This window comes from Enhydra lutris, unplaced genomic scaffold (genome assembly GCF_002288905.1).
Source record: "Enhydra lutris kenyoni isolate GAN:26980312 unplaced genomic scaffold, ASM228890v2 scaffoldscaffold39, whole genome shotgun sequence".
Lineage (NCBI taxonomy): Eukaryota > Metazoa > Chordata > Mammalia > Carnivora > Mustelidae > Enhydra > Enhydra lutris.
In genome coordinates, this window is record NW_019154123.1 from 14303784 (window position 1) to 14326993 (window position 23210).

At 36.0% G+C, this 23210-nt stretch overlaps 1 protein-coding gene and 1 pseudogene across 2 annotated transcripts in view; one reads left to right on the top strand and one right to left on the bottom strand.

The window, feature by feature from the left end:
* LOC111154949 overlaps positions 1–6807 on the bottom strand; it is a 42067-nt pseudogene extending 35260 nt beyond the window's left edge.
* Positions 1–23210, top strand: part of LOC111154932 (ATPase secretory pathway Ca2+ transporting 1) — a 157307-nt gene that overhangs the window by 69488 nt on the left and 64609 nt on the right. For both annotated transcript variants that reach the window (XM_022514888.1, XM_022514889.1), the window contains exons 2-6: positions 9247–9357; positions 11678–11794; positions 14537–14626; positions 16645–16680; positions 19803–19864. In XM_022514888.1, the coding sequence (XP_022370596.1) occupies positions 9247–9357; positions 11678–11794; positions 14537–14626; positions 16645–16680; positions 19803–19864 (416 nt within the window). The remainder of the gene's footprint in view (positions 1–9246; positions 9358–11677; positions 11795–14536; positions 14627–16644; positions 16681–19802; positions 19865–23210) is intronic.

Genomic DNA, 23210 nt, shown 5'->3' on the forward strand with positions numbered 1-23210 from the left:
AGGCCAGTGATAATCAACTTTGTGCATTAGACCTACCCTGGGAAGCTTTTAAAAATAAATGTTTTGGGGGCACTTGGGTGGCTCATTTGGTTAAGTATCCAGTTCTTGATTTAGCTCAGGTTATGAGCTCAATCAGAGTCATGAGACCAAGCCTTGTGTTGGGCCCTGTGCTGAGCATGGAGCCTGCTTAAGATTCTCTCTCTCCTTCTGCCTCTGTCACTCAGCTTGTGTGCTCGTGAGCTCTCTCTCTCAAAAAAACAAAACAAAACAAAACAAAAAACAACCACCAACAACAAAAAAAAAACCCAAAAAACAAAGCAAAAAAACAACCTAAACAAAATTTGATGTTTTGGTCTCTCCATCCCAGACCTAATGATTCACACTCTTTAAAGATAGTGCCTGGACACTTGGACTAAAATGAAAAAAGGCCCTGTCTTAGTCTGCTCAGGCTACTGTAGCTGGGAGGCTTAGATAACAGACATTAATTTCTCACAGCCCTAGAGGCTGGGGAGAAGGGATGGGGAGAGGAAGAGAGGGAGAGGAGTCACATACATGAACTCTCTGGTGTCTTATAACATCATGAGGGCTTATACCCTCATGATCTAATTACTTCACAGAAGCCCCATATCTCAATCCTGTTAAACTGGGGGTTAGGACTTCAACATATATATTCTGTGGGGGCAGTTCAATCCATAGCAATCCCTGTATAATTCTAATTTTTATCAGAATTGGGAACTGATGTATAACAGTGCTTGGACTCAATATATAAGTGAATCACCAGCTTATCTTGTTAAAATGCAAATTTGGGTTCAGTTGGTCTGTGATGGGGCCTGATGCATATAGGATCTATATTTAACTGAATTATTTGATATGTCCCAAAGTTAAATTTTCTGGAGTTTTTAAATATATCCACTTAAAAACTCTCTAGCTTGTCTTAGTACCCGGATAGATCTGGGTCATTTAATGGAAGTAGAAGTGTATGGTAAAACACTTCATCCTAGTCTGATTGGCCTAGTCACATACAGATTAGATTTCTATTGCTCTGACTTTTACCAGTGTTCATCTCTTATTTAAAATGCTTCCTTGGCCTCTGCCTTCTGCTCTGGTCATGATTCTTGGGATCCAGCCCTGCATCAGGCTCTCTGCTCAGTGGGGAGCCTGCTTCCTCCTCTCTCTCTCTCTGCCTGCCTCTCTGCCTACTTGTGATCTCAATCTGTCAAATAAGTAAATAAAATCTTTAAAAAAAAAAATGCTTCCTTGGCAGATGTTAGCCATTCCCTGCTATCCATTTTTAATGGCTTACTACAGGGAAGTTCCCCAGAATTCTGAGGGCTGTAACAGTCTCCCTCTCCTGAATTTTTAGACTCATTTACTTGCATTGTCATGATTTGACTGCTGTATGGTAACTCTTAATGTGTATGTTCTGGTATGACGTGACTCTTCAACTGAATTATTCAGCTCTGCAAGGTATAGACTATGGACTGTAGTTGTGTGTGTGGTGTATTTAGTAAGTGCTTATTGGTTTCATGAGTTAAATCATCAAGGTGTAGATCTAATAAATGCCGTTATTTGAAACAAATGTAAAACAACTATGCAGAGATTAAGATATAGTTAAGCCCAGGATATTTTTAGGATGAGGCAGGAGATAAGCAAATAATACCTAGTGTCTAAAACTTGGAATCATGGACATTGAACTTTTGTGGTAACACACAAAGGACATAGCATTGCCTGTCAAGATGATTTACCTTGATTTACCTTCAACTAAATTTATGTGATTTGCCTATTTATTGTTGTCAAAATCAAAGCGTTATTAAATAACTTAGAAATTTTCAAGCTGAAAACACAGTCCTCATTTAGCCAGACAATATGATGTTTGTATAATAGCATAATTATATATATATATGTATATATATATAGTAGCTGCTAAACTTTTCCATAACAGCTGTACCTTTTAACAACTCTGCCAGCAATATATGAAAGTTCCAGTTTCTTTGTATGTTCTCCAACACTTGTTATTATCTGTCTTTTTTACCTTAGTCATCCTAGTGGATGTGAAGTGCTATCTCATTGTGGTTTTGATGTGTATTTTCCTCATGACTAAGGATGGAAGACCTTCTCATGTGCTTACTGGTCATTTGTATATCTTCTTTGTAGAAATATATTCAGATCTTTTGCTCATTTTAAAATTGGATTGTGTCTTCTTATTATTGAGTTGTGAGAATTTATATATTGTAGGTATTAGATGATAAGGTATTAGATATTAGATAAGGTATTAGATATAAGTAGGTATTAGATAAATGACTTGCAAATATTTTATCTCATTCTGTGGTTTGTCTTTTTCACTTTCTTAATGGTGTCCTTTGCAGCATGGAAGTTTTCAGTTTTGATAATGTTCAGTCTTTTATTGTTTCTTATACTTTTGGTGCCATATTTAGGAGACCATGGTCAAGATTTAAGCCCAGTGTCTTTTTTAAGAGTTTAATAGTTTGAGCTCTTATATTTAGGTCTTTGATCCATTTTGAGTTAATCTGTATATATGGTATGAGGGAAGGGTCCAGCATGATGCTTTTTTGTGTGAATATCTAGTTGTCACAGCACCTTTTGTTAAAAAAAAAAAAAAACAATATTCTTTACCATGGTGAGTAGCATTAGTGTTTAGCATGTAAGACAAGTTAGAATTCTAGTATAATTCTTTGATATATGTATGTAGTTCATCATCATGTACTGTTATTTTTACCTCTACATCTGTTCCTGCACCCCACCACCCTTGTCCAAGCTACATTTATCTCTTATTTAGATGTATGTAATAGTGTCCAAACTGGTTTGTTTTCACCACTCCTATTCTGTGTTTTTTAAATTTTCCAACTTATGTCTTTTATTTATTTACTTTGAAGACCACATGGCAAGGCTTTCCATTTGCCCTTAGGATTAAGAAAGAAATTCCATAATATGACCCATAGGGGCGTGTAAAATCCCCCACCTACTTCTTTAGCCTTTTTTTTGCTTTGTATGTCCTGATTTTTTCAATCCAGATAACTCCCAGAAGAATATTTCCATATGTTTCTTCTACCACGGCTACCAGCATGCCTGCATTCTTCTTGTGTTACTCTGCCTTCCCATCAGTAACTGTGGATGAACTGTCTATTCCTTGATCTAAGGCCAATCCTTCTACAAATATGTCAGATTTCATCCCCTCTCATTTAGTCAAGAGCATCACTTTATCAGTTGTCCCATCTCTCTCCTGAATTACTAGTTTTTCCTCTATCAGATCATTCTCATCAGCATATAAAAATGCTGTTATTTTTTTCACTAAAATAAAAACAAAAACAACCCAGCTCTTGAAACCTATACTCCATTCTGGTTATAATAATCCCCTTTCTCTGCTCTTTTTTACAGCAGAACTGGAAAGGATTATCTGTCCATGCAGTCTCTACCTTGTCCCCTGCTGTTTTCTCTGAATTCACTCCTGTCTGATTTTTGTTCACCACCACTTTATTGAAACCACTCTCTTTATCTCTGTGTTGCCAAGTTCAGTGGTCAGTTCTCAGTCCTCATCTTAATTTTTCACTAACATTTGACCTAGCCATTTACACCCTCTTTGAAATACTTGTTGCACTTGACTTCTCTTTTGGTGCTCCTTTTACCTTACTAGTTGCTGCTTCTTGGTCTCTTCTCTTGGTTACTGCTCATCTCTGATTGCTATTTTGGGAGAAGGCCCTAGGGTCATGCCATAGACCTCTTCCCTTTATTCTGTGCTGGTGTGGTTTATTTTCAGTTTTAATACCATTTATGTGCTAATGACTTACCCCCACTCATCTCTAACCTAGGCCTCTCTTGTATGTACACGTACCTTTCTACCTCCTGGACATTTCTACCTAGAAATCTAATGGCTGATTCCTTTGCTTTTTTTCAGGTATCCATGCCCAGATGCCACCTTATTGGAGAGGTCCTCCCTGCCCCCTCTCTCCCCATATAAGTCAAAACCATTCCTCCCTTACTTACCCTTCCTTTTTAAATTGTTTTCTGGAGCATTTATTGTATAGTGCATTATTTGTAGTCTTTTGTTTCCTGTGTATGTACATGAGGCTAGTTTTCATTTTCTTCTTACCTTTGGGTCAGTTCCAACAACAATGCCTGGCGTATAATAAGCATTGATTATGTGTCTAAAGATGAGATGAGTAAGTGAATAAATGCTGGCTTTCTTTTAGTACTTCAATCTTTAGTACTTCATTTTGCCATGCATCCTCCTTTCCTGGGAACTTTGCATACTCAGTTCCCTCCCTTCTTCATCCCTTCCCATAGGCGGCAGCTTGTCTTTCAGTTCTATAAGCATCACTTCTCATGAAAACTTCCTGTCCTGATTGCAATCTCTGTGTAAGGTCTCATTGCCCATGGACTTCTCCTTCATTGTAGTGATCATTTGCAGTTTTCCATTAGTGTTATTCTTTGATAACATTTGTCCCCTTCCTTCTCCCTCCTCCCTTTCAGGATGTTTTTTGCTCATTGTTGATACTAAGGACCCACTGCAGAGTCAGATTCTCAATAAATGTGTTTGTTGAAAGAGGAAAGGAGTGAACAAATTACTCTTTTTTTTTTCTCATAAAACTTTTGTTTTAATGGGTCTCAAAATTCTGTGACAGATTTTTGGTCAATTGTGCCCATTAAAAAGTACTGATTTTAAAAACTAATAAAACTGCCACACACACAAAAAAAACAAATGGTCCACAAAACATTCTCCTTTCCTTCTGAAGGTTTTATGATGCATTGTTATCATTAACCAGCCTTTTACTATTAAACTTAAATGGTCAATTGACATAAACAGTTCTGAGACTGCTCTTCCACCACTGGTTAAGACTGGGGTGGCAGGTATTGGGGATGATATTTGTTTAACCTTCTGAGCTTTCTGGGCAGACTTGGTGACCTTGCCAGCTCCAGCTGACTTCTTGTCCACTGCTTTGATGACACCCACAGCAACTGTCTGTCTCATGTCACGAACAGCAAAACGGCCCAGAAGAGGATAGTCAGAGAAGCTCTCAACACACATAGGCTTGCCAGGAACCATATCAACAATGGCAGCGTCACCAGATTTTAAGAAATTGGGACCATCTTCCAGCTTTTTTCCAGAACGATAATCTATCTTTTCCTTCAGCTCAGCAAACTTGCAAGCAATGTGAGCTGTGTGACAATCCAGCACAGTTGCATATCCAGCACTAATTTGGCCTGGATAGTTCAGGATAATCACCTGAGCCGTGAAGTCAGCAGCTTCCATTGGTGGGTCATTTTTGCTGTCACCAGCCACATTGCCATGATGAAATCTTTGACAGATACATCTTGACATTGAAGCCCACATTGTCCCCAGGAAGAGCCTAACTCAAACTTCATGGTGCATTTCAACAGACTTGACTTCAGTTGTAGCATTGACTGGAGCAAAGGTGATCACCATGCCAGGTTTAAGAACACCAGTCTCCTCTTGGCCCACAGTACCAATACCACCAATTTTGTAGACATCCTGGAGAGGTAGACGCAAGGACTTGCCAGTTGGACGAGTTGGTGGCAGAATGCAATCCAGAGCTTCAAGCAGTGTGGTTCCATTGGCATTCCCATCTTTACAGGTGACTTTTCATCCCTTGAACCAAGGCATGTTAGCACTTGGCTCCAGCATGCTGTCACCATTCCAACCAGAAATTGGCACAAATGCTACTGTGTTGGGGTTGTAGCCAATTTTCTTAATGTAGGTGCTGACTTCCTTAACAATTTCCTTGTATCTCTTCTGGCTATAGGGCGGCTCAGTGGAATCCCATTTTGTTAACACCAACAATTAGTTGTTTTACACCCAGCGTGTAAGCCAGAGGCGCATGCTCATGGGTCTGCCCGTTCTTGGAGATACCTGCTTCCAATTCACCAACACCAGCAGCAACAATCAGGACAGCATAGTCAGCCTGAGATGTGCCTGTAATCATGTTTTTGATAAAGTCTGTGTCCTGGGGCATCCATGATGGTCACATAATACTTGCTGATCTCGAATTTCCACAGGGAGATATCAGTGGTGATACCGTGTTCACGTTCAGCTTTCAGTTTATCCAAGACCCAGGCAATCTTGAAGGAGTCTTTTTTCCCATCTCAGCATCCTCCTTCTCTAATTTTTTGATAGTTCTCTTGTTGATTCCACCGCATTTGTAGATCAGATGACCAGTAGTGGTAGACTTACCTGAATCTATGTGTCTGATGACGATGATGTTGATATGAGTCTTTTCCTATCCCTATCCTATCCTATTCTGGTTTAGGTTGAGTGGTGGTTTTCACGACACCTGTGTTCAGGTGGCAAATGTGTTGAGAAAAAGCTGAACAAATTACTCTTATAAGCCATAGAGATAATGATCCATTTGAACTACTAAATACAACATTTGCTTGAAAAGAAAACAGGATTAAAATTCAATAATTTCCTTAATTTTAGGTTGAAGTAGAATCTAGTAAGCATAAATGTAGTTGAGATTGCTGCCCTTGGCCAAGAAATTTGTGCTGTAGCCTTCCCCTATTGATAGCAGTCCTTTCAGTGAAATCTGTCCTTATCACATGGCTGTCTAGCCTTTGCCAGAATACATCTAGTGCTCTTCATTCGAACTCCAGAAGTTGGTTGGCTAGAAACTTACCCTTTGGTTTTGTTGTTTCCTTTTTTCACATGGCAGCTTTTCATATATTTAGAGAGAAATCATCATGTCCCTCCAGTGTCTTACCCATTATTAAGTGAAACAGTCTTACTTTCTTCTGTTGAGATTTTTTAGCTCTTTTGGGCCATGGAATGCTCATTAAGGATTTTATGGAGAGTGTATTCCAACATAGTCCCTGTCTTTTATAACAACTACCAAATGATTACTTTACAAAGATTTTATGAGAAAGGCTCTTGTACTGCGTATTGGGTAATTGAGATAGCAATTTTCATTATATCAATGATAGAAAAGTACATTTTATTTTAATTTTAATTTTTAAAATATTTATTTGAAAAGGAGATATAATGCGCACACGTGGGGAGTGGCAGGGGGAAGAGAGGCAGAGGAAGAACCAGACTCCCCACTGAGCAGAGAGCCCAACTGGGGGCTGGACCCCAGGACCTTGGGATCATGACCCAAGCTGGGGGCAGCCACTTAACCGACTGAGCCACCCAAGCGCCTTGAAAAATACATTTTAATAGAGGGGCGCCTGGGTGGCTCAGTGGGTTAAGCCTTTGCCTTCTGCTCGGGTCATGCTCGGGTCCTGGGATCGATTCCCGCATCGGGCTCTCCGCTTGGTGGGGAGCCTGCTTCCCCCCTCTCTCTGCCTGCCTTTCTGCCTGCTTGTGATCTCTCTCTCTGTCAAATAAATAAATTAAAAAAATACATTTTAATAGAAAGATTATTGCAAATCTAACTTTACGCACCTCGATTGGTAATTTAGTTCTGTATTGAGTTAATTGTACTGGTGAATATACATGTAAATGTTAAATACTTTTTTGAGAAAAATAGCTATTTCAGCCCTTAGTACTAGTGGGTCAGGTGCTTTATTAATGGATGTGGTCTTCACACAGCTTTTGGCACTATTATCCCAGTTTGTATGTGAAGAAACTGAGGTACAGGAATCTTAGAAATAAAAGATTTTATTAATCTCATTGTCATTGGAAGTAATGTAAATATATTTGTTCCTTCTTAATTTTGCTTTAAGATCTCACAAGATAAAATAACCATGTCACACTGGTTTAGTTCTCATTGTTTTTTGCAGGGTTTACTCCAGTGTTTAATTTAGGGATGGTAAAATGAAATCTTTCCCATCCTACTTTGTTCTGTAGGTTTGAAATAAGGACATTCAGTGGCTCTAAAACAAGTGTGCAACTTTTATGAGATTTCCAATATTTTCTTTAAGGTTTTGAATTTCTCAAATTATGTAAAAATATGCTTTAAATAATTTCAAGACTGTTTTGTATGAAAGAAAGGTAATCTATTTCCAATTTCCTCAAAATTTTTAGTTATTAGTATCTTCTCATTAAAAGTAGAAAAATATTTCCTCTTGCTTTAAAGTACTTAAACATTCAGGAATGCCTTTTAAATAAATGAGATTAGAAAACATGTATGTATTTGATTGTCCCAGAACTCAGTTACATGAGGGAGTACTTTTTTCCCCACAGGTATTTACTATTTTTTGGAGTAAATGTGAAGATTTTTTTATGTACACAGACCTCTAATGACAGCATGCAGGTCTCTTATTGTCTTATAATAATAGAAACTTAAGTTATTCTTCTTTGATCAATCTCATTTGTTGTCTTAAAGAAGTGTTGTGTCAAAAAAATTTTAGGGAAGTATTTTATCCTAAAAAATGCTGATGAGCCAAGGTTGGGAAAACATTCCCTCTGCATGCTTAAAGACCTTGTCTTGGCAGTAAGAGGATCACTTCGGTTTCAGTATTTTAATCAGTGGATGTGTAGCAAATGAAATGTTTTCTTTGCTAAAGTTTCTGTGGGGAGATTTTGTCTCACTTTCTCAAAACTTTTTGTCTATAAAGAAGCTGTTAGCTTAGGACCCAAGACAAGTCTGGATCGGGGATTTATTTCTGGAAGTGTGTTAATAAATAAAAACTTTTCTGTAGATACTTCTTATGAAGCTGCATTGAGTAGATACCATGGTTACCACCAATTCTGTGATTTACTCTGTTCAGAGCCCCTGCCCTAACTGTGCATCCTCTGCTTGTGTGTCTCTTCTGCTCTTTGTTTTCCTGCTGGTTGGGGAATGGGTTTTTAAATCTGACTTGCTGTCCTGGTGCTTACGTAGAGTAGCTAGTTTTTTGGACAGTTAAGAAACAGGCTGACCAACAGGAGGTTAAAATGGAGAAAGCTTAGCTGTTCTCTGTCTTTCCTGTTAAACATAATGAGTTTGGAGGATAAGGACTACATGTAATTCTCAGGATCTGCTAGACAGGACATCTGTTTCACTTTTTACTCATTGCATTGCTGTAGAAATAGCTTTTTAAAAAATTTAATGTGGAAATTAAAAATGTTGTGTCCTAGCTGGTACTGGTGGCTTAATTTTTGAGATGTGCTTTCTGGAGAAATAGCTCATAGTAGAAAATTATCTTATTAGGACTAGATAATTATTACTCTAAAAATGTTCGCTTTCTAACTGGAAACTAAGTTTCTGTGAACATTTGGATTTTCATTTATTCTAGACTGCATTCCAATTTTTTGGTATATTCAAATATTTTTCCTTTGGTTTTATTTGCTAGGTTGCACGTTTTCAAAAAATTCCTAATGGTGAAAATGAGACAATGATTCCTGTATTGACATCAAAAAAAGCAAGTGAATTACCAGTCAGTGAAGTTGCAAGCATTCTCCAAGTAAGTGGTTGGTGGGGAGGAAGGGAATAGATAGTAAATCAGTCATTTAGACTATAGATAAATGCAATCCAATAGAATTTCCTTTGATGACATAGTGTGGTGTTCTGCACTGTTCAGTACAGTAGCCAGTAGTAAAATATGGCTACTGAGGACTTGAAGTGTGGATATTTAGATAAGGAACTAAATTTAATTTAGTTTTTATTCATTGAAATTTAAATGGTTGCATGTGGCTAGTGTTTACCTGCAGCTCTTGGTCATTAGCATTGCCAGGACCTATTAATGCTGTGTAAGGATTAGTTGGATTAATAAAATAATCAATTTATTAACACAAGTGGAGTTAGGTGTTTATTTTTTTTAAGTGTTTTCTAAAGTAGAGTAAAAGGTGAGTACAAGATAGGGACTGCAAGTAAACTTTAATTGCTTATGTAATTTAATTTCTTACTGGTTTTAAAAAGCACAATCTAATGTAACATGAATACTGTTTTTTATTTTTCTTTAAGAATTCATATATTTTAATGATGGCATTGAAAACATTGGATATCTGTTTTTTGAGGGTTTTTTGGTTGTTGTATTTATGTTGTTTTAAAGCCATTTATATTTTTAAGTGTTTTAAGTGTTGTGAGACTGTTACCAAACTTTATCATAAAGCTTTTGGCCAAAGAAACTGATTATTTTAGGGATGCAGGTAATTTCATTCTTAAATGATAGTTATGATAATAAATCATGAGTGACAATGACTCTTCTAAGTTTCCCAGACTCAATTCCAACATGGTTGGTGGCAAGGCGCAGGTTGGGGGCGGTTCTACCACACATAACACCAAGCAATTCTTGGACACTCAGTAATTTAACTCAATTTTAACAGTATCTACCCAGAGATAGCATCAGATTCCATAGGTTAAGAGTTCAGCCCTAGAAGACTGCCCCTTACTCCTGACTTCAGAAGTCAGTCATAGGCCCCATGCTGTTGTCTGTGCTTCTGACGTACCCACTACAGATTAGACGTTCCTCCTTAGGTTCATTTAATTTTCTAGAGTGGCTCACAGAGCTCAAGGAAACACTTATGTTTACCAATTTATTAAAAGGATATGGTAAAGGATAGAAATCAACAGCCAGATGAAAAGTTACATAGGTCTGCCATGGGGAAAGGGCCTGGAGCTTCCATGCCTTCTGGAGGTATACCATTCTCCCCTGTCTCCATGTGCTCACCAACCTGGAAGCTCTCCAAACCCAGTTCTTTTGGGCTTTTATGGAGGCTTCATTGCTTAGTCATGATTGACTGAGTCATTGGCCTTTGGCTGATTCAGCCTCCATCCTATCTCTTTCCTCCTCAGAGGTGAGGGAGAATAGTGGTGGGGTGCTAGGACTAAACCCTGTGATCATATGGTTGGTCCTCCTGTCTGCCAGCTGCTGTTCTTGGGTGGGGTCTAAAAGTCACCTTCATTAACACAATGAAAGATGCCTTTATTGTCATCATCCCAGGAAATTACAAGGGTTTAGGAGCTGTGAGCCCACAACCCTGGAGGGAAGACCAGATACAAATGAGAAATATGTTTTAGTCATCTGAATGACCATATATCATATATATTTCTTATAAAACACAGTATTGCAGTGATTGAAGAATATAGGTGGTGTTCATAGAACATAATTATTTTCAGTAATTTAGGAACCACATATTATCTGCTTAAAGTAATTATACAGTCCAAGAGTAAAAAGCAGTACCAATCTGAGGGTTTTGATAGGCTCAGAGAAAAAGAAAGGCAGAATGTTCTTTTGGAGAAACTAGTTTTAGAAAATAAAACAATGAAAGCAAACAAAACTAATTAAAATGTACCATATTTTGCTTTCTGTAAGTCATGTGGCTGTTTTTTATTATTTCTCTTTTCCCAGAGAAAATCCTAAGCTTTTGGTTTATTAAACTGTACCTTATTGCTTACACTTAAAAATTGCTAATATAATAATGTATGTTACCTATACATCAATAAATTTTTTTTGTCAGGGTATAATTTACATGAAATATAATGTACCCATATTAACAGAATAGTTTGCATTTTGGCAAATGTTAACCACTGCCAGAATTAAGATATGGAGCACTTTAATCACTCTTAGAAGTTCCCTCAGGTCCCTCTGCAGTTAATCTTTCTAAGTAGATTTTGCTCCTGGTCCCAAGCAACAACTGATAATGCTTTTTTTTGTTTCAACTAGTTAGTTTTGACTATTGTGTAATTTCTTATAAATATGAACATAAATATGTACCCTTGTGTTTTTCTTCTTTTGTCCTCTGCTAACATTTTCAGTAACTTTTATATGTAAAATCTAATAGGCTGATCTTCAGAATGGTCTAAACAAATGTGAAGTAAGTCATAGGCGAGCCTTCCATGGCTGGAATGAGTTTGATATCAGTGAAGATGAGCCACTGTGGAAGAAGTATATTTCTCAGGTGAGATATTTTTATTTCCTCCTCTGCTGTGTAATTTACATGTATTTTTGTTAGTGTAGTTGTTTATTTTTGTGAAGTTTTCTTTCTTTTTTTTTTTTTTTTTTTTGGTAGAGAAAGGAAATAATATGTAAAAATGTTTTTTACCTACATTTTTTCTGTTAGGGTTTGCTGTTAAGTTGGAACTTCTATAATTTTTAGTGTGCAGATCTTTACGATTGTATAACATGGAGTGATACTTGAACAGTAGTTTCCTTTACAGATGTCTACCTTACACTTGTTTTATTATAAGGAATGCTAATATTTTTTTAAGTAATATGGCCAGCTTAGAAAATGTAGTAAAAATAAGGTAGTTTGAATCCAGACTGCCTGGTACAAATTCTATCTTTATTTCTTACTAGCTGTATGATCTTTATTATCCATTTAGTCTTATCTATAACATGAGGATAATAATTTTAGGAGGTTGTAAGCTATCAATAAACAATAGCTATTTTTAATTATATTTTGTCAATATCCTAATCTTTTCAAAGACTTATTGTAGGATTTTCTTTTATCTTGATAACAAGTATGTTAGTGTGAAAAGTTCTAAGAATCCTGTGGCCAGTTTTCACCTCGTAGGGTTAGTTTGCCAAACAAATTCTTTTTATTTTTACTTATTTATTTATTTTTTAACAAGTTCTTTTTAGTAAAGAAAACCTTTAATGCCTTCTAAGTACAAACTTTTTTTTTTTTTTTAAGAGATCTATGTGTGGCTTTTTTTTTTTTTTTTTTAAAGATTTTATTTATTTATTTGACAGAGAGAGATCACAAGTAGGCTGAGAGGCAGGCAGAGAGAGAGAGAGAGGTGGAAGCAGGCTCCCTGCTGAGCAGAGAGCCCGATGGGGGGCTCGATCCCAGGACCCTGGGATCACGACCTGAGCTGAAGGCAGAAGCTTTAACCTATGTGTGGCTTTTCTAAAGGTCATGTTAATGGGCCCAAATTTATCAGTCTTAATTTTGCAGATGAGTTTGTCTAAAGTGGAAAAACTATATTTTTAGAGATTAAAAGAATCTCGTGTGTGTGTGTATATGTCTGTCATATGTTTGTAGAGTATTTTTTGTATGCATGTTTATATTCTCACATTTACCACATTTCCATATTACCTAAAACTTCAGGAAGTTCATTCTGAATTTATAAACCACAATGATTGGACTTATTACTAGGTAGTATAATTTAATGTTTTACTTTCTTATTCCTGCTTCAAAGCTTAACTACCTGCATCATGGAATTGCTATGGGAATGAAACAGAAGTAGTGTAATACAGTTAAGCACAAACAGCAATTAACAGCAAATATCAGTTGTTAATCATAAAGCACTGGGTGACTCTCTGTTTCTCTACGAACACTGAATTTGTTGCTTTGCAAACATTTGCCTGGAGCCTGCCATTAATCAAGTAGTGTGCTTGCTACCATGGCGTAGCTATTTCAGAGGTTATAATAAAAAAGCCGATGGGTCTTGTCCTCAAATTATGATGATAAAAGCTAACATTTGAAGAGAGTTTCATGGTTTACACAGTGTTTTAAATATACATTCTAAGTTCCTCTTTACCATAGTCTTGGTATAAGGTAGTATTTTACCAAATGAGGCACTTGGGTCATATCTAAGTGACAGGAGCTGGATTTAAACCCAAGTACTCTGATTCACGCAGGTGTGTGGGGTTCCTCAACCCTGAACCATATTGCAGTTGTAGTTTTAGTTTGCCAGAGTAGTGATTTTCAATCGTCTAGGTGTTAGAATCACTTGGGAACACTTAAAAAATGCTGAAGCCTGGGCCCTCTGCCCAGAGATTCTGATTTAATTGGCCTGGTGTGATCCTAGGCACTTGTTAGAAGTTCTTCACATGATTCTGATGTGAAACAGGGTCAGAACCACTGTGCCAGGGAATGGGAGGTGATGGCATCTAACCTCGCTGCTGTGATATCTAGGGGCTGGGGCTCTCTGGTGGGATGAATTCTTTGTAGCCTAGTTACTTTGCACCTTTAATAGTGATTGGCACCACTTCATCAGAGGAAGAGGTTCTGGCAACAGAGGTCTGATGCTTAAGGAGTAACGGAAAGAATTTAGGGTGGCTCTGGTGCTTGGTCATTTAAGTGCTGCCTGGTTGGGTTGGTGGTGTGGTTCTATTTCTTTAGCTACTAGTGCTTCTGCCAGATAGATATTAGGAAAACCAGCATTTGGAAATTCTTTGGCCTCTGTTGAGTGGATCTTATTGTTGGCTTTTAGCTGATGAAGGGGATTATTCCTGGGGCATGTGGATCAACCACAGAATTGTAATCTGTGCTAATTTATTAAGTATAGGAATGTTTGGATTTCATAATTTAGGTGTATCCAGTGTTAACCAAAATCTTTATCTTAAAAATCATTTTCCACTTATTCTAGCCTCAGTAGAAATTCAGAACAGCTATATTTATTAATTAATATACCAAAAATACACGCATATCATAAGGAATTGGTAAATTCTTAGTTTTAAGTATTGATATTTTAATTTTCTTTTCTTCTGAAGAGGAACTTATGAAATGATGACTTTTAAATGTAGTTAAGTATAAATACTTTTTTGGTTAATTGAAGAGAGATAAACTCTCAAACTTAGACTCCTAATTTTCTAATCATGTCAGTAGTTTTTTTTTTTTTTAAGTTTTTGTTGTGATGGAGCACTACTACCATTCATACAAAACTGTTGAATTGCTGTTTGTTTTCACTTTCAGTTTAAAAATCCCCTTATTATGCTGCTTCTGGCTTCTGCAGTCATCAGTGTTTTAATGCATCAGTTTGATGATGCTGTCAGTATCACTGTGGTAAGAAAAAATACGTCTATTTTTAAACTATTGGATAATCATTTAGAATTAGGATTGGCTTTTATTTTGGAAAATGAATTGAGAAGTGCATAATGTTTCTTCAGGTTTTTTGTTAATATCTGAATTCTGCATTTTGTTGTAGTAATCTCAAGTAATGTTCAAGGGTCTGTGATTAGCACTCATGAGAATTATTTAACAACCATATAATTTTATAGATACGAAATATTTTGTAACATATTTCTGGTTAAAATTTCAATTTAGTTTACTTTCTGTTGAGAATGTTTTACTAATTGTGAACTGAAACCTGATGATTATGAAATTAAAAATGTTACTTAACAGTGAACACTCTATTTACTATGTAAGATTTTATTCTTTCTGGCTAAGCTGTTCTAGCTTTCATTGAAGTTTCCCCTTCTTTTTTTCCCTCTGTTTTATCGTAGTATAAAAAATTTATAACAAGTACAAGCATTGATTAAAGCAAATATATTTATGCTTAAGAACATAGTAGAAATATAGAGCTGTAGTTCTTGAGCACTTGTTTGTGGACTCCCAGGTTGTCTCTAAGACCTTTTCAGGGAGCATGTAAGGTCAAAACTATTTTTGTAATACTAAAACTTTTTTTTACTTTGGATATTTGCATCAGTGGTGCAAAAACAATGGCAGGTAAAACTGTTGACTCAAGTCAAAATAATGGCACCAAACTATACTAGTGGTCATTGTTTTCTTTTATTGATTCTCTCAGGGGTGTTTTTCATAAAGCAGTAAAAATTAATTTCATTAAATCTTGACAGTTGAGTACATACCTTTTGAATATTCTGTGTAGTAAAATGGGAAATATGCATAAAGGACTTAGCGTATATTGAGGTACAGTGGTTGTTTCAAGGCAGGACAATTAAGGTTAGCTGAACTAAGCTTTAACTAGAAAGAATGAATGATAGACAAACTTGGTTTTTAAGACTTGGATAACTGAGGTACTATTTTTTAAGGAAGTGAGTGAGATGAAATTATCGCCTCAAGAAAAACAAACAGCATTTATGCCATTGATAAAATTCAAGCTTTCAAGTGATACTTAGAATTTTGCAAAATATTTATGAATTACTACGTGTTAAATAGTATTTTACTATATTTTAAAGAGATCAGTAGTATTTCAATGAATGATTTTTTTTTTAACTAATAAGAAATGTGTCAACACTTGAAAGATTTGAAAAACCAAGTAAATCAATATTTTCTAGATGACCAGTGTAAGATGTTAACAATGTTTTCAGTGACCAAGGTCCATTCAAATTGAAAATAGATGAGTGGATTTTACTATAATAGATTTTAAAAAGTTCATTGATACAGTTTCGATTCTTCATTGCAAATTACTCTGAGTAACTAACACTTTTCTAATTTTGGTGTAGTAGCTAAGAAGAATATCCACAATCTGAAAAATTTTTAAACTACTTCCTTCTTTTTCCAATATTATCTCTACGAGATTAGGTTTTCTACCTATACTTTAGCCTAATCAACATAGAACAATAGATTAAATGCCGAAGCAAGTGTGAAAATCTAGCTTTGTATTAAGGCAAACATAAAAGAAAAATCGAAATGCTTGCACTTTTCTCACAAGTTTTTTTATTTGGCAAGTGTATTTTTCATAAAAAATGTATGTGTTAACATTTGCAATGGTTTTATTACTTTTTAGATGAATTAATAAAGAGCAATTAAAACTGAGCATTTGAAAAAGTATTAAATTATGGTTAAATATCAATAGGTTATATCCCACATAAAAGCTGGTCCTCAGTTTGTTAGAGCGGAAGGGGATCTTGAGATCAAATTTGAGAAGTTGTCCTAGGGGAGTTAAACTGCTGTTGGATGTATGTGTTCTCTCTAAAGCAGAGTTGTGATTTCTTCCCGAGTTGATATCAGTGCTTAGTGTCTGGTATCTGGGGACTGTAGATAAAGTTAGAAAAATAAAACATGATTATTTCTGAAGTTACGGTGTCTGCTTTAAAAGGTTGTTTCTTTGTTTTGTTTAGGCAATACTTATCGTTGTCACGGTTGCCTTTGTTCAGGTGAGTAGGTGGCCTCTTTTGTCAGCATGAAAGTGGTATTTTAGTTAATTACTAAAAAAAACTAAGGTGGCTTAGGGGAAAATTTGTGGTTATTGGGAGTTGGTGATACTGGTCAGAACAATTCATTCTTTGTTTTTGAAATGATTTCAGAAACTCAGTTCTCCAGGGAACTTAGTGGAACTAACTTGATTGCTTCAATTTAGATAGTAGCATGAAGAAAATGTAGTTTTTTATTTGATGAAATTAAAGGTAACTGAAGCAGATTGGAAACAAAAAGCACAGTAATAGAAATAAAGTCCAGCAACAGGTTTAAAAAATTTTTCCACTTAAAAAATTGGGCCAGGTTTAAATTCCTCATTTCCTACACAGAAAGAATGTTCTGATGTGGATCAAACTTCTAATTCAGCATAGACATTGAAATAGTAAATAAAAATGATGAAGAACCCCTTTTAAAAATGAAATGTGAATAATGTGGAGGTAATGGCAGGATTTTTATCATAAGTGTAGGCATGTATAAAAACGTAGGCTTAGTTTTATTTATTTAATATCTGATAACTTTGTATTTTAGAACAATGTTGGCAGGTTTCATTTTATTAGCTTAAAAGTTTTAAAGCATAGTTAATAAGAATAGAAGGATTGGGGCACCTTGCTGGCTCAATTGCTGCTGGAGTGTGTGACTCTGGATCTTGGGGTTATGATTTGAGCCCTACATTGGGTATAGAGATTACTCAAAAATAAAATCTAAAAAAAAAAAAAAAAAAGACTATTCTAGTTTAGGGAAAAATGTTATATATGATACTCAGGTTCATGTTGTTTTGCCTCTTAAGACTGTATTTTAAGTGATTGTGGTTATTCTCATGTCTGTGGTTAATTCCTTGGGTATTTCTTGTCATTATTCAGGTTTTCTAGGCAATCTCTAATTGATTAAGTTACTAGTTTACAGTAACCCACTGTAGAAAAGTCACTTGTAATCAGGTTATCAGCAGCAAGTTTGTGAGCTCCATCAGTAGACTGGCAGGGATTCTGTTTCCAGGGAATCTTCTTGCTTAGAAAAGACAAAAGTTGCCCTGGGGCAGGTGGAGCTAGTTAGTCTAGTAGAGGTCCTTCCAGGCGGACCTTCCAGGTCATAATTGAAGGCAGCTCTTCATTCAGACATGCAAGTGGTTACTACCCACTCAACCAGTAACTGGAACCCTGTTGCATCTTTAATGATGCTTAAGAAATACTGAGTGACTTTCTTCAGAGGGATTCCTACGATATTATCACAATGGATAAGAGGAATTTTGCTTGTTCTGTTGGTATATAGAGAGTACCTACCTCAAAAAATCCTACAGAATTGTGATTTTAACATAGTGTGGGATTTTTCCACAAAGATCCCATGTTAATACACTGAAGGTAATGGCAGGAAACCATCTGCTAAATATCTCTGTCATAGGTTTAGTTGATGGAAAACTCCAGAAAGAATTGAAACATTTATGAAAAACGCAGTTTCAGATTGGTAGGTCTGGTTTCTTACACATACATGAGCCCTTTACCCAAATTTGCCTTGAAACCAACAAAATATTCTTAAAACTGCAATTAAAAACCCTCTCTAAAAGATCCGATTTTGCTGCCACTTAAATTTAATATAGTACTTTGTCATAAAATACCAAAACTCTGAAATTATCAGTGATTTATCTTAAATATTTATGTTTTTATCTGGGTTCTAGGAGGAGAGTGCTTGTGTATTTTTATATTTATGTCTGCCCTTTTTTCCTTTTCTTTCAAATCTCCATTTCTCACCCCATTGTATCCCCCCACAGCCATGAAAATAGCTAATTGTTTTACATCGTCATACATTTATACCACCTTACAATAAACTTAAAATATAACTTTTAAGCGTTCACTAGAGATGACTGTCAGGTTTTTAGTGACTTGTTAAAACAAGATTTTGATACAGAAGTATCTCTGTAGTTGAGGGGAGTGAAGCCTAAGAAGGCTGAAAAGGGAGGTAAAGATTGGGCAACTTCTATGTCATTTATTACTAGGATCTAGATCTTGGTGAGTGTTTTCTGGACTTCTGTGGAGTTTTTGAGTAAAACTTGCAAATTCTTTAATATCCGAGTTATGGTTGGGGAGGGATGTCTTAGAATTTTCATATTATAGATTTGCCTTACTCTCACATTTGTTCCTCTTGCCTAAGTAAGAGCTGATTTAATTCTAAGTTACTCTTACACAGCTTTGCATTTGGTATTTCAAAAAGTTTGTGACGGATGTGAAATTTTGAATAGTACTGGCACTGCAGTCATTTCAAAACACTCCCCAACTTTAAATCCCACTACTCACCCTTCTCCCTTTCTAAACTTAGATCAAAAGATTGGTATAATTAGTGCAAACGTGAGACAAAAATAGCGGTGATGTTATGTGAGGCAAGACTGCCCATGGAAACGTGGACTGAGTAGTATGGTGAGATGAAAGATGTCTTTGACCCTCAGCTTTGACTGTCTGCATAGAGAAGGGCTGGAGCATCACAGACTTAGGGCTTCTGAGAATGTCTGCTTTTGGATAGTTCAGGGTGGTGGGAAAGGTGTCTGTGAAAGGAGTGCCAGCCACAACTTACTCTTATTTAACAGATGTTCTTTCTAAGCAAACCTACTCCATAAACCTTTGTAGTAAGCATGTGCTTAAATCCTCAAAGCAGATTTGCTAGCAGTTAATTGTCTTTGACTTCTTTGGTCATTAAATACTAAAAGTAAAATTATCTTAATCATGAGGCTCAATTATTTTAACTTTTAATGATTGAAAATTATATACTCTTTGGACACACTAATCAGTGTTCTTCATTTTCTTATAAATAAACTGACCTTAGATTTCACATTGAATATTAACATATAAAATTGGGAATATTTAATTGTCAGAATTGTTTAGCCATTATAATTTGACATTATTTAATAAGGGATACACTTTTATTTATTAGGAATATAAACACAAGTAAAGGAAAAGATAAGAACTGGGGCAAATTTTTTTTAAAAGAGATTATTATTAAGTCTAACATGGAATATGTACATAGGAAGATATGTATTTGTGTTTCTTTATAAACGTTTTCTCTTATTATGTTCTGCTATTTGTTTTTTAATAAATAGGAATATCGTTCAGAAAAATCTCTTGAAGAACTGAGTAAGCTTATGCCGCCAGAATGCCATTGGTATGATCCTTGTTTCTGATTATGGGTTTCTACTTTTTTTTCTTAATTGAAATATAACTAGTATACAGTGTTATATTAGTTTCAGGTGTATAATACAATTATTCAGCAGTTTATACATGACTTAGTACTCATCACTGTAAGTATACTCTTAATCTGCTTTATCTATGTTACCTGTACCCTCACCTATCTTCCCTCAGGTAGCCACCAGATTGTTCTCAGTATTTAAAATCTTTTTTTGTTTGTTTGTTTGTCACTTTCTTCTTTGCTCATTTGTTTTGCTTCTTAAATTCCATATATGAGTAAAGTCATATGGTATTTGTCTTCCTTTGTCTGAATTATTTCACTTAATATTATGCCCTTTAGGTCCATCTGTGTTGTTGCAAATGGTGAAATCTCATTCTTTATTATGGCTGAGTAATATTCCTGTGTGTGTGTGTGTGTACACGTACACACCACATCTTCTTTATCCATTCATCTATGGATGGAGACTTGGGTTGTTTCCATATCTTGGCTATTGAAAGTAATGCTGCAATAAACTCAGGGATGCATATATCTGTTTGAATTATGTTTTCATTTACTGGATCATATGGTAATTCTATTTTTGGTTTTTTGAGGAATGTCCATACTGTTTTCCACAGTGGCTGTACCAGTTTACATTCCACCAAACAGTGCATGAAGGTTCCTTCTTCACATCCTCACCAACACTTGCTATTTCTTGTCTTTTAGATTGTAGCCATTCTGATGGATGTAAAGTGATATCTTATTGTGGTTTTGATATGCATTCCCTGATGAGTTGTGATATTGAACATCTTTTCATGTGTCTGTTGGCCATCTGTGTGCCTTTCTTAGAAAACTGTCTATTCATGTCCTCTGCCCATTTTTAGACAGATTATTTGTTGTGGGTTGTGTGTGTGTGTGTGTGTGTGTGTGTGTGTGTCTGTGTGTGTATCAAGTTGTAGGACTTTTTATATCTTTTGGATATTAACCCCATATTGGATATATTTTTTGCATATATCTTCTCCATTCATTCGGTTGCTTGATCTTCTTCTTGTTGTTGTGATTTCTTTTGCTGTGCACAAGCTTTTTATTTTCATGTAGTCCCCACAGTTAATTTTTGCTTTTGTTTGCCTTGCCTGAGAGTTCATGTCTGGAAGAATGTTTCTGTGGCTGATGTCAAAGAAATTACTGCCTGTGTTTTCTTCTAGGTGTTTTATAGTTTCAGGCCTTACATTTAGGTCTTAATTTTAGTTTATTTTTGCGTGTGGTGAAAGAAAGTGGTTTAGTTTCATTCTTTTGCATGTAGCTGTCTAGTTTTCCCAATACCACTTATTGAAGAGAATTTTTTTTCTTTTTAAATATTTTATTTATTTGACAGAGAGACACAGTGAGAGAGGGAGCACAAGTAGGGGGACTGGGAGAGGAAGAAGCAGGCTTCCTGCTGAGCAGGGAGCCTGATGTAGGGCTCGATCCCAAGACCCTGGGATAATGACCTGAGCCAAAGGCAGATTCCTAATGACTGAGCCACCCAGGCGCCCCTAAAGAGACTGTCTTTTCCCCCATCATATGTTCTTGCCTCTTTTGTCGTAGGTTAATTAACCACATAAGCATAGATTTATTTCTGGGCTCTCTGTTCTGTCCCATTGATCTATGTTTCTGTCTTCCCATTTGTTTGTGTCATCTTCAGTTTCTTTTATCAGTGTTTTATAGTTTTTTGGGTATATGTCTTTCACCTCTGTGGTTAAGTTTATTCCAGGGTATTTCATTCCTTTTGGTGCAATTTTAAATGGGGATTGTTTTCTTAATTTCTCTTTCTGCTTCATCATTATTAGTGCATAGAAATGCAACAGATTTCCCTCTAAACCTACTTTGTGGAGTTTTTGTTGTGAATGGATGTTGTACTTTGTTAAATGCTTTTTCGACATCTGTTGAGATGATCATATAGTTTTTATCCTTTCTCTTGTTAATGTGATGCATTATATTGATTGATTTTGGGAATATTGAACTACCCTTGCATTCCTGGAATAAATCCTACTTGATTGTGGTGAATGATATTTTTAATGTGTTGTTGGATTTGATTTGCTTATATATATATATATATATATTTTAATTTTATTTATTTATTTATTTGACAGAGAGAGATCACAACTAGGCAGAGAGGCAGGCAGAGAGAGAGAGTGGGAAGCAGGCTCCCCACTGAGCAGAGAGCCTGATGCGGGCTCGATCCCAGGACCCTGGGATCATGACCTGAGCTGAAGGCAGAGGCTTTAACCCACTGAGCCACCCAGGTGCCCCTTGCTTATATTTTTTTGAGGATCTTTACATCTGTCTTCATCAGAGATAAATGCCTGTAGCTTTTATATTTTATACTGTATTAATCTGGTTTTTGGTGTCAGGGTAATGCTGGCCTCATATAAGGAATTTGGAAGCTTTTGTCTTCTATTTTTGGGAATTGTTTGAGAAGAATAATTATTAACTCTTCTTTAAATGCTGGGTAAAATTCACCTGCGAGGGGCGCCTGGGTGGCTCAGTTGGTTAAACAACTGCCTTTGGCTCAGGTCACAATCCCAGGGTCCTGGGTTTGAGCCCTCATCGGGTTCCCTGCTCAGTTGGGAAGCTTGCTTCTCCCTCTGCCACTCCCCCTGCTGTGTTCTCTTGCTCTCTCTCTGTCAAATAAATAAGTAAAATCTTTAAAAAAAAATTCACCTGTGAATCCACCTAGTCCTGGACTTCTACTGGGAATTTCATTACTGGTAATTAGTCTGTTCAATTTTCTCTCTTCCTGATTCAGTCTTGGAAGGCTATATGTTTTTAGGAATTTATCCATTTCTTCAAAGTTGTCCAGTTTGTTGGCATGTAATTTGTCATAATATTCTCTTATAATTCTTTGTATTTCTGTGATATTGTTATTTTTCCTGCTTTATTTCTGATTTTACTTATTTGAGTCCTCCCTCTTATTTTCTTGAGGAGTCTGGCTAAAGGTTTATCAGTTTTGTTGATCTTTTCAAAGAATTGGCTCCTAGCTTTATTGATCTGTTCTATTGATTTTTTGGTCTCCATTTTATTTATTTCTGCTCTGATCTTTAATATTTTCTTCCTTCTACTGGATTTGGCTTTATTCTGCTTTTTCCAGCTTCTTTATTTGAGATTTTTCTTGTTTCTTGAGGTAGGCCTGTATTGCTATGAACTTCCCTCTTAGGACAATTTTTGCTGTGTCCCAAAGATTTTAGACAGTTGATTTTTTTTTTTTTTAGAAAATCAGCAAGGAAACAATGACTTTGAGTGACACATTAGACCAAATTGTCCTAATATATATATTCAGAACATTCCACCCCAAAACAGTGGAGTA